Source organism: Leuciscus leuciscus (genome assembly GCF_965113295.1).
Source record: "Leuciscus leuciscus genome assembly, chromosome: 14".
Taxonomy (NCBI): domain Eukaryota; kingdom Metazoa; phylum Chordata; class Actinopteri; order Cypriniformes; family Leuciscidae; genus Leuciscus; species Leuciscus leuciscus.
This window is the reverse complement of record NC_138738.1, coordinates 6227080-6240081: the sequence shown is the minus strand read 5'-3', so window position 1 is coordinate 6240081 and position 13002 is coordinate 6227080. Positions and strand designations below refer to the sequence as shown.

Here is a 13002-nt window from a genome sequence, read left to right as displayed (position 1 = left end):
TGAATGATTCCTCAAAGGAATATGATAAAATGAAAAAAAAAAAATTTATATTAGAAAGTGTCCTTGGCAATTATCTGAAATAAAATGTTAAGTTGAAGTACTGAAATGACTAAAACTAATAATAGATTAAAGCAAAAAAATAAATAAAAATAACAAAAGCACATAAAATTACACTGTAAAAAGTGTTCAGTTCACTTAATAATTTTAAGGCAACATGTTTACTACATTTAAGTAAACTTCATGTTTAATCAAATATAATGTGGAAATGTCAAGTTAATTTTTTCAATTAAGCATTACATTTATTTACTAGGTTTACAAAAAAATTGTGAACTCAATCCTTTTTTTATAGTTAAAGGGATAGTTCTCCCAAAAATGAAAATTCTGTCATAATTTACTCACACTGCATTTGTTCCAAACCTCTAGGATTTTTTTCCTTTTTTTTTTTTTTTCTGCTGATAACCAAACAGGCCCAGGGCCCCACTGACTTCCATAGAATGGAAAGATATAGCCTCAGATATGGAAGTCAATGGGGTCCATAAAATGTTTGGTTTCCGACCTTCTTTAAAATGTCATCTTTTGTGTTCAGCAGAGGAAAGAAACTCATACAGGTATGAAACAACTTGAGGGTGAGTAAATGATGATAGAATTTTCATTTTTGTGTGAACTATCTCTTTAAAACAGAATACTGAAAAATATGAAAATAAAAGCTGATTCAAAATAAAAATAAATACTATAATATATTAAATAATACTAAAATGACACATTAAAGAAAACTTTAGCAACAGCCTGGCATTGAGGCCGTGGGTTTTTGCACTGCTCTCATTTAGTTCAGAATTCACTTTAAACAGTTGAAAAGAAGTAGACAACATAATTCCTAAAGTTGATCATTTATAAGAAATTATGGTTTGGGTTGAATATAAACTTTTCCCTTCTAATTTTTTTCTTTCATGACTGATGTGTATTTATGTGGTTTGTAGAAATGTTATTTCAGATCTTCTCGGCCTAAAGTCATCCTTGAGGCTGTTTAACAAAAATACTGCGTGAATGTTAACTTTAAAGGGATAGTGAATTTAGTCAATTATGCACCCACACGTCATTCCAGACCAGCATGCTTCCTTCTCTGAACACAAAAAGAAGATATTTTGAATTGTCAATGATTTTTATTTATTTTATTTTTTTCGCACAATGAAAGTCAATGGGGTCCAATGTTATTTGTACCCACTGACATTCAAATATCTGCGTTTCACAGAAGAAGGGAAGTCCTACAGATTTTTTTTGTTTTTCCTTTTTATTTTGGGGTGAACTGTCGTCGATCCATCTCACATTGGAAATGCTTATTGCAGTAGGATTTTGGATTACATTTCTTTGTCATGATTCTTCCAGTGTTGTGTAATGTGGAGTATCTGATGTTAAACATTTATAATGTGAAGCGATTTCAAGAATCATTTGACATTTCCCATAAATAATCTTAATTTCTGAAGCCAAAACACATAAAATTCTACTTGTGTCCAGTAACGATTCCTTGATTATAGGCATTCACTGACCGACATGTGACAATGACAACTCCCAGAAGAGAAAAGAGGCCGCAATATGCAGTCGGGAACACAAATTGGAGCCTTGAAAAATAGCAGAACCGCTGTCAGTACCGGGCCTAATGAGCCCAAACCGGTTTATTCTGTAGATAGGCAATGCCTTAACTCAGTCTGCCATACTAGACACATGGTTTCAATCTAATTTGGCCCTTATTAGTTGGAAACTGTAAAATAGTGTAATTAGTGCTTTTGGGGTAAAAGAGTAGTCTGTAGGCCATTAGATGTACCGGACCCCTAAAATACCCAGAAAGTGTCCCCTGAGAGACATAACAAAGGCCTATCTCTTTGAGTTTTTCTTTTTCCTCTCCTCTCTTGGCCATTGCTTACTTTCAATGTGAACCAGCTGTGACCTCTGGAACCTTTAGTGTCACCCTGTGTGTGTGTGTGTGTGTGTGTGTGTGTGTGTTTGTATTTTTGAATGTGTGTTTTATTACTTGTTGGACTGATAATTATTTAAGGTGTTTGGAACTGGTGTCCTTCCACTTTGATCTTGCTTTGCTTAATCAGTTGTCTTTAAAGCAAGACCTTGTAAGTACCTAGTTGCGTTATATTTAAATTTTATACTAGGTACAGTATATCCAGTGGTGTGCCGTGCTATACGTCATTTAAAACTATTTAAACAGCAATTTGATAGTTCTGTTTATGCATGCAGCTTATTAAATAAGAGACTACATCGAATATAGCCAACATTGTTATTTTAAACGACTATTTAAAAAATATTTCAATTCTAACAGGCACAAATCACAAATAAGTGAACGAAGTAGTGAAAAAAAAAAAAAATGGTACTCACCTAAATCTTTATATAAAATAAATAATGCGTAAACTTCCTCAAGTCATATCTGTAAATGTATGATTAAGTTAGAGGGTTGTTTTGTTTTTTTTAAATCTTAAAGTCACGGGGGTCTTACTGGGGCAAGTTGTCACATAATTTGCAAAGCGTGCAAAGGCAATTTCATGAATTAAATTTAATAGACAAAATTCAAATCGTTTTATTTTACTATTTTAATCTATAATGTCATTTATGATTTTAAACAATTAAAAAGCGCGATATTCTGCTACGTCCAAACATTAATAACTGGGTAAATTGGATATTGACCCTGATTATTTCATTGTTTGAATCAAGATAATGAAATAGACATTGCATCCACAATTTACACGAATATACAGAAATGTGCCATGTTTAAAATCGACCCAATAACTTCTATCCTAATCTAGTTCGCCTTTCAACAAACATATTCCACATTAGCCGTAAAAAAAAATTAGCGTTAGCCTACAACCTATTATACACAGACAGCTCGCTATTATTGCTATCTGTTTTTGCTTTCTGTACAAAAATATGGGATCTTATTTTAAGCTCTCTGAATCTTTCGTCTAATTTATTTTTATTGTCTTTTATTATTTAATGAGAGTGGTGGCGGTTGAAGTAAACGCGACAAAACTATTTTGGCGGCAGTTGTGGTGATTTTTGTTGTTGTTGTTGTTGTTTTAGTGCACGTATAGCAGCTCAAACAGGTTACGGGTGCTTTAACGGTTTTTTTTCCATAAAGTGCTTACAACACAAAGTGTTCATACAAACATTAATAATAGTTTTCATTAACGTGAACCTTTTAAAATACGTTTATAAGTAATTAAAAGTTCACTTTGGTAATCACCCAGGTGGCTCTGCTTTACTCCCAGGCGCTTCTGACGAGCTGTCGGTTTATCAGGCCTCGAAATCTCCGAGAATTCGGATCGCGTTCACGATTAGGCTATATGATGGATGGATAATCGGATGTCATAATCCCACAGGGTTTTATAAACAAGCCTTTGAGATAGGGACAGTCACATGATCATCCGGATCATGATGGCTCCTGTCAGAGAGTGTTCAGCATTTCGGGTATCCCATGCGGCAGTAGCAGACGGTCTTGAAGAGGCGGCAGTGGCAGAAGGCGCACTGATCGCAACACACCGAGCTCGGCGTCTTACAGCTGCTCCACAGCGGCACACAGTTCGGCGGCGGAGGAGGTCTCTTTATTCGGTTGCTTAATTTCTGAAAAGTATACAATTAAAACATGCATTTAAATGTGCTGCTTCAGCTTCGGACAAATTATGTTCCAGGGTTATTTAAAGTAACATAAAAAATAAGGAGGAACCCATTCAATAGCCTATTTATAATGAAAATAATTTGCATTAAAAAGTAACAAATTACGACCCCTGGTATGGCGTCTATTAGCTAGGCTACTCCATGACCAACGAAACGAATGCGCCTCTAAATAAACTTTGTTAGGAGACTGGAGTGTCAGAGAAGAGCTTGACGTGTGATGTGTGAAGAAACCCCCCCAAAAATAAATTCAGGTAAATATCAAGCTGTCATTTTGACATTTTATGAAAATAGTATGTAATCGTGTAAATTTCCAGCTATGAAATTAGCCTCAGCAAAACAAAGGAGTCGACCATATTGTAAATGTAGACAAATTTTCACCACAGAATGTCAATAAACAATAGGCCTATATTCGAAATATATTTAAAATATTTTAATAAACATAGATAGACAGATAGATAGACTGTATAATGAATAAAAGGTGAACAGTTTATATAGACTAAATTTGTTTTCATCACAAATATTTAATTAGATGTTTTTATTATCAGCATATTATCAACTTTAGTTTAAACATTTTAAATCTCTCTGAACTGAATTAAACATCCTTATGTATTATTATATGGGTCAATGTATTAAAGCTGCTTATATATCAGTTAATTGAATATATAACAATTTATTACAAACCTTTTTTGGTTTCTTTTCCAGTTTCTTGTTCTTCTTAGGTGTTTTTGAAAGCCCTTCGATAATGGAGAATACAAATAAATTTGAAAGTTGAAGTTTTAAGTTTCCAAATAAGTAACAAAGAAGCGTTAAACAAAGAATGATTTATTTTCCGATGTGAATTTAAAATAAAATAGCACTTGGCTAGAAGTTTGGGTTGACCATTTGTAGCAATTTATTTACTACCTGATTAATAATGGTGATCATTTGTTTTGTATATTATTTTCACAGCTTGTGTGTTTGAGAAAGAAGCCTTACCGACTATGAGCACAGGAGGTGCATCTGTTCGGTTATTGACTTGTAAGCTGATGGTTGTTTGGTTGGAGCTGTATTGTTCCTCCATAAGCATGTGTGTGTGTACCGTGACACAGCAGGCTAAACAGAGCAGCAAACAGCACAGCAACAATGACGGACTCATATTAGGACTTCACCCTGCACAAAACAATAGTTTAAAAACAGAATCATAAACAAAAAAGTGCTGATTCAGTGATGAACACACACACACACACACACACACACACACACACACACACACACACACACACACACACACACACACACACACACACACACACACACACACACACATAAACAGAATTAGATCAGGATGTTTAAACTTTTTGTGAAAATGTAAAGTCTTTAAATTCTTGCCTAGCAATTTTAAAGCCCAAAACAAATCATAAAAGTAAACACGAGAGAGAACTAGCCCGTATGACTCAAATGTATCCAAGCTGAAGCTCAAATGCTTGAGTATGCACAGATGTTAGACATACAGCAAACATATTCATTTGTCATCATGCACAACATCAAAACATTTACACACTATAAGAAGCAGTTTAATGCTATAGTTAAAATTATAACTTCTAGATTTTGCACAAAACCACAGCAGAGTCATTTTTATATAGGCCAAATAGCAAGTAAAACTAGGACTGTTACTGTATATTCCTGTGTTAGTTCAATATTAGTTCCTACAACCGAGAACAGTTTTCACAAAAATCACACACTCAATTCGAATATAAAATCTGCTTACATACAGTTCCAGTGTACAGTATTTCTAATGGCATTTGATCACAATTTATCATTTCTCACCATGTTTAACCTCCTTTTTCTGACTTTTTTTTAATATCCTCTTTCACAGTGCATTCAAAACTGATACCCAAGGTAATCCTCAGGAGTCGGTGTTTACAAACTGACCTGTCCCGGTGAGTAATGGGGCACCCTGTTTTCCCTTTTTGTGGCTGGCTTGAGATATTCCCCGCTCCCCTGCTGAAACTGAGAGAGAAATGTCAGACAGACTTTTTAGTCAGGAAATTCAGAAAGGGGCGAAATGATAAAATTCAGCAGGGGCGGATCCTACGTCCAGATAGAGCAGAGGGAGAGAGAGAGAGAGAGAGAGAGAGAGAGAGAGGGTGAGGGCTAAGTGTATGTGTATATAGTGGGCTGAAGAAGTATTTGCACTGTAAAAAAAAGTTGCTTATAAATGTGTGAATGTCATAAACACTTTTGTCTGAATGAAAATGAGTAAACTGTGGATATACAGTTCAAATTAAAGCATTTGTCAGACTTTATTGGAACATGTTCATATTTAATGTGATGAAACACCAATGAAAATGTAGTCACCATGTAATCAAAATGTACAAATCTTATTTTTTATGAAATATTGCAGTATAAATTATTTATCCATGCTCATCATTATTACATTTTTTTTTTATTCAGTGCCTTATCTTTAACCCTCTGGGCTTCTTTGGTCAGAGTTGACCAAAAAAATTTACGTTTTGAATATTTTTTTTCTTCACCAGAATGGGATGACACTTGGTGACTTTTGTCGCATTAGCTATGTGCACTCACAAAATAATCATGGACATGATTCAGATATGTTAAAGGGTCGAAAAATAAAAAGTAAAACTTGGTACCTTGCAGTCAAAATTACCCGACAAAGGAAATGAATATGAAAAATAAAAAAATACGAATACGAATCTTTTGGTGGTACAAACTATGATAAAAAAAAATAAAAAAAACCTCCAACAAAACATTTTGAGTGCAAAATAGACACATACATTTGAACTAAATGTAAAAGAGCAAGACCTTGCAAATGTGTGAAATAAAATCAACAATTCAACCCTAATGCAGAATGCACAGACAAAAATTACATTAATTACAAAATGTTTGTATGAAGTGTTTAGAATTATCGCTATCCATTCCTTATTTTGTTAGGTTTTTTAATTATCAATCAAATATTGAGTAACAAAAATGCTTTTCATGTGTTCCCCTTCTAACTAAATTTTAATGTTTGATTGCAACCATAATGCAAAACCTGATGCATATCTAACAAAAAATATCCTAACCTTGACAAAAAGTAGTCTTTTAGAATGTCTAAATATACAGTATATCTAAATGCAAAAAAAGAAATTATGTCTAAAAAACAACTCTTTAGGGAGCTTTATAGGTGGTTACACCATGACATTACACAAGTTTTAATTGTTTTAAAGCCTCCAGATGCCACTACTCTCACTTAAAAAAAAATTGATTTTAAAGGCCTTTGCTCTATTTTAATCTGAAATATTGCATCTATTGAATTATTGAATTAATTAATCAAAATAACTTCCTCTCCTCTGGCAGCAACATCTCTTCTCTGATGACGTGTGTAACTGGCGTGAGAGCGGGGCATCCTTACTCACATGAGATCCACCAATCGAAAACCACAACCATCAATAATTACACACAGAAAACCACAAGCTGAGGTAATGTACTGTTTTTCCTCTTAGGGGAGGTATGATTGCTGCAAGATCATCTGAGCAAATTATCAAAAGAACATGCATTTGAATGTCTAGTTTTCAACACAATGGCACTATTCAGGCGTTTCACAACACTTTCAACAACAGTTTCTGCCCAGTATCTTAAGTTTTAGTAACATTAAATAAGTGCCTTCTGACCTTGGAAGCAAATGTTCATTACAAAATCACGTATTTGTAAACCTTGTTCTCCAAAGATTCTTCCAAAGAGAATGCCCAGATGTTACAAATAGATTCAATGTGAACTGTTTTATGTTTACTTTAAATGATAAAATCGGATGTATAAAAGGAATCAATCACTCATCAATCCATCTATCACATTTATTTCTATGGAACAATTGAAAACAACACATGCTGGCCAAAGTGCTTTACAAACCAGGACCTAATATATTCATACAACCCGCATGAGACCAAGTCCAAAACAAATACAAAAATGACTGTAAATGAAATACAGTTGAGTGCAAGTGTGAGCAAGTAGTCATTAAGTGAGATTTAAAAACACCAAGAGAGGAATGGGATCTAATCATGTCAGTCTTGTTTTTGTATTGTTTTTTTGGCTGGTTCAATGGTGGTGACATTACACTCACATATTTAATGCCAAAGTATGCAATTCATTAGGAATAAGTCTATCATTTGCTCATCTGGACATTGTCAGAGGCTTGGAAACTTTTGTAAAATCAAAGCCATGAAACTGCAAATGGGGAAAGTCAACCAAGTGAGTGCCGAACATTGCTCTCAGGGGATTTGGGAAACCTTTGAATTGTCCGGAATGAAGAGATGCCGTAAATGTGAGTTTGACAGGGTCTGGACAAGCTAAGAAAGCATGTGTTTCTCAGCCACTTATTTTCTGTCATTAACACCAGTTTTCTGGGGTGCTTTAGCTCTAATGCTCCTCCAGCTTTCATCAGAACTTGTACGAGACTGAAAATTGTGCCAGCTGGGTGCAAAAGCACACGATCCAAACCAAAACATAACCGTCAAGGCCTGTGATTCCAACAAAAAGTAGTACGTTTTCACCATCTATTCTATAGAATATATTCTCTTAGTATCCTATCCTATTATCCTAATATTTATTCATGCGTTCATTGCTTTGAGTCTTGATTAATGCAACTCACTTTATTATGGAGTTAACCATTCATCCATTGAGCGTCTACAAATGGTTCAGGATCCAAACCAAAACATAACCGTCAAGGCCTGTGATTCTAATAACAAAAAAGTAGTACGTTCTCACCATCTATTCTATAGATATTCTCTGAAAACAAATCTTAGTATCCTATCCTATTTTTGTAACATTATTTAATTATGAAAATGTTATTTTCCATAAAACAAAAATGCACAGTGATCACTGGGGTATCAAGGTGGTAGTGATTTTGCCTTTTTTTTTTTATTACATGTTTTTTTTAAAGAGATCAAGTTTTAAACCGTGTTTCCTTTGCACGCTAGCTAAACATTAACATGTCTCACATCTATCTCGATGTGATTCACGAATGGCTCATGTTTTATAAGCTTGGTGATAAACTGGTTGTAGTCAGTTTGATTTAGTTGTTAAAGAAAGTTATATAATAAAGGACATTATAAAACTATCATTCTCTTGACATGAGGTGATTTAATATGAACAGATTTTCAGATCTTGCCTATTTAAAATTATTTGCAGAATTTGTGATCTTTTCTTAATGCTTTGTTCTCTGTAACACTTAAAATAATTAATTCTTGTTCCTTATTTAAGGTGATTTTAACTGCATATTTAATAGATGCAACTTTTATTTTATTCATGCAGATTAATTTAGTATATTTTTAATATGTCTATATTCAAAAAATGTGCTGTGCGCATGTATGATTTTTGAAAAACGCAAAAATAGTTAAATATGCATTTAAGTTTTATAGCACAGTGAAATCAGGGGCCAAGAGAATAAAAAAAAACTAAGTGTTTTGTTTGATTCAGGACTTTGGTTTGATAAATAAATAAATTCTGTTGTTAAATCATGTTTCTTCCATTTATGACACCTTAGAAAAAGTTAAATCTTTTCTCTCTTTGAAGAACTTTGAAATATGTATTCATGCGTTCATTGCTTTGCGTCTTGATTATTGCAATTGACTTTACTAACCATTCATCCATTGAGCGTCTACAAACGGTTCAGAATGCTGTGGCTCGGCTGTTGACCTAATATTTATTATCCTAATATTTATTATCCTAATATTAGTCGAATATTTGATCACATTACTCCTATTTTAATTTCTTTGCACTGGCTACCGGTTAAATTGAGAATAGAGTGTAAAATTGTAGTTTTCCTTTTTAAATTGAAGGGGGTGGATTGGAATCCACTGCTGCTTCAATGTATATGTAATGAGTGATTATAATCAAGGTATTAGTCAATCTTTTCCCTTCTAAATATCAAATGAATTGAATGACTTCTCTGGAGATTTTACTTTGTTATAGAAGTTACCAGTGTTATTACTGAAATGTTCTTTTCATGTATTCTTTAATGTCAGTATTTGATATCTGAATGTAGCTTGCTTATTTAGCCCGGCTTCCAGAAATGAAATAGGGACATGTTTTGTGTTTGAGAAAGGTCTTCAACGTGTTAAAACATAAAGGGGTCATTGTTATCTTGATGTTTTGAGACGAGACTCCTGTTTATAGTTAGAGCCTGGCCAAATCCAACCTTGGAAAAGCTGTGTGTCGGTGTGTGTGTTAGTCTTCTTGCTTACAGGTTAAGGAACCACTGGCATTGTTGGAGATTGACTGAGTTGTTGTTCGAGACATGATGGCACCCAGCAACCCAAATCTGCGACCTGGAAGGTCACGACGTGCCTGACTTCAGGGTCTGAGTGTCAGCTGCATAATCTATGGAGATATGCTTCAGTCTATCTGTATATGTGTGGAAAATTACTATGTTTATCTATTTCTTAGCCAATGAGAATTATTCAACCTGTAAGCAATGACGTAGCTTAGACCTTGGAAATGGTATAACTGCTGTGATCTTTGTAACTGTAAGCGGGGCGGCCTATGAACTCCTGTGTGAGTCTTGAAGCTGAACTTCTGATGAAACTGCAAACTATTTTCAGTAAAACTTTTCTTCTATTTTTTAATAATTCTGACTCCGGGTCTTCTTTCAAACATCTGGTCCATGGGTCCTAAACTGTTAACCCCTAACAAAATCAATAAAAGGCCAAGCACCAGGTGATCTTTCTGACATGCTCTCACAGCCCATCTAGGTCACTTCGGTCCGGGGATCTCGGATTGCTCTCTGTCCGCAGGTCTATAGGCTAAAACATATGGGACCGAGCTTTTGCGATAGCAGGCTCTAAACTTTGGAATAGCTTTTATGGATCCGAACTGTGTCATCTCTCTCTATTTTCAAATCACAGCTTAAAACTCACTTATTTACTGTGGCTCTTACTATTTGATGAATTATTTAGTTTTGTGTACTTAATTCTGTCTGCTCTTATTGATTATAAAGCTCTGCACAGCACTTTGGTCAACCTTGTTTTTTTTTGTTGGTTTGTTTAAAAAAAAAAAAGTGCTTTATAAAAAAACAATGAATGAAAAAAAAAAAAATCACAAACTCACAAACATTTTAATGAATAAGAATTTGTTTGTTATAATAAATGAAATAAGCAATAATAATAAAAAAGCATTTTAATTTGGCCAATGTGATTTTATTTTTGTAAGTCACACATTTTCACTGAAATACGAGATTTTGTAAATGGACGTATTTTTTTTATAGTTTTCCTTTACCGTTTATAAGATAAAAGAATAAACTAAAACAGTATTAAATTCTAAGTATGAAGTGACATGAAACAGAAATGCCCACATAACGGAAAAGACATGGGATATTTCAGTAAGAACTGACACCAAATATACTGTGATGCGTGACTCGACATGTGTTTCCATTTGTTGAAGCTATTATGTAGTTTGGTAGTACCATGGGTAGAGAAACCTTTGATTTCAACATATACATCTAGTTTCAAAGCCATATTCCTATCCAGTTTCCGAAATCACAGAATCTCTGAGATCAGTGAAAAACTGCATCATGCATTTAAGTGCCCACAGATTCTAAATAGTTCGCTATCTGTCAACCTAATTTAAGGTTTTCTCGCTATTCTCCGATGCCTGTGACACGTGTATATTTTCAGTTTCAGTGCTAATGCTATACATATAAACTTGAAATGGGCCTATAATGAAAATAAGACGTCTCGGCATAGCTTCGGTGTTTTGATTAGTAATGTGTATAGTCTAAAAACAAGGCTGAACCTCTACGAGAAGTAAAGTAACAGAGATTTATTACATTAAAAATTACAGTTATACATTACCTAGTATAATACATAGTAATACATAAAAGTCCGGTTTTGTGAACATATAGCCTAGACTTTTTTCTGGCTGATAAAAAGCCCCAAAAGGGAACCTCATGTAACCTTCATGATAAAGGCAACACAAATGAAGACAGGGAGAGACACAAAAGAGAGAGAAAGAGTCAGAGGGAAGGAATAAGACACATTTTACCTTCTGCATATATTGGATTTTCTTGTCTGGATTTCTGTCTTCCCTCCCATGCTCAAAAAGCATAAACTACTTATTTCCTATAAGCAGATTTACACATGAATACATTTTCTTTCACTTCAAAGCTTGCGGTAAGAGTGCAACAGCTCTTTTACCGGGAAAATCGAGCTGCTCAGAGCAAATGTAGTATGGAGAATGCATACATTAGCAGTGATTCATCCACCCCATCCACCCTGAAAAATACTGCTGATCCACTGCTGACCTCTTTAGCATCTATACTGTCATGATATATTACATTTAGGGGTTCAAGCTGTGACTCTTACTCTTGAGACACACTTTAAAGCCTTAAGCTGCACAACAGAAACCAAACATTAAACAACAAATGATTAGACTTTCAGCTATCTTAATTTTAGAGAGTTTTGAACTATAGGTCTAGGTGTTTTTAACCCTTTTAAAACCCTTTATACCGTTAAACAATAGATAGAAAATAATCTCATATATAATAATTATATATTTTTATACAACATCATATATAAAAATAAATATAAGGAAATGTTGCAATTCATAACAGGTGTTTAGGAAAGTAATGTTACTGTTGCCAGTAGGCCTAATAAATCGAACAGACCTTTATACCTCAGGGGCTGTATTTGATCTAAAAAAAAAAGTGAAAAGTTCACATTTATATGCTCTATGATTGCATGTAACATTGTAACATGACATTGTTATTAAGAATCAGACAGGAAAGGATGAAGCAAGGGTTTAGCTCTCTGGGAGCCAGGAATCCCACCGCAATTTTAAACAGATTAGAGGAATAAAATGGTTTGCAAGCCAGTATGAACATAAAGAACAAAAGTACCCAGGTTCAACTCTGGAGCAGGGGTCTGAAGATATTGTAGTGTAGATTCATAGAATGTGAAACCCCAGATACCTCCTCAAGCGAGTCAAGCCATGCAGTTAGAAACCAATGTGAGCATTATTTCCCAAGATTTACTTAACTCTTAAGAGTCTTTCTTCCAGCTCACTCATTTGTTCATGTAAACACTCTCAAGCTTGTGTCAGCATGAAGGGTTTTGGTTCATGAGCTCCAAATAATCTGCCCAAACAAGACATGGAGGGACTGGGGAGTTCTGTAATCCCTAACTGTCGAAGTCACATTTCTGTGTGAAAACATCTCTGTGCCACAATTGTTTTAGTTAAATATAGTAATGTTAAAGTTTAAGTAACAAACGTTGAGAAAAATGGGCTATGGTCTCCCCTACGGAGATTTGCAGGCCAAAACTACAACTTCCATCATGCAATGCGCCTAGGCCAATCTAA

The 13002-nt window shown here is 34.4% G+C and overlaps 1 protein-coding gene across 1 annotated transcript; it reads right to left on the bottom strand.

Moving 5' to 3' along the window:
* Positions 1-460: 460 nt before the first annotated feature.
* On the bottom strand, positions 461-5693 carry asip1 (agouti signaling protein 1). The gene is made up of 4 exons (XM_082136591.1): positions 5587-5693; positions 4651-4824; positions 4357-4409; positions 461-3621 (listed from the first exon to the last, which is right to left on the bottom strand). The coding sequence occupies exons 2-4, from the start codon at positions 4808-4810 to the stop codon at positions 3457-3459; spliced, it is 378 nt and encodes a 125-aa protein (XP_081992717.1). The 5' UTR covers positions 4811-4824; positions 5587-5693; the 3' UTR covers positions 461-3456.
* Between the last annotated feature and the right edge of the window lie 7309 nt (positions 5694-13002).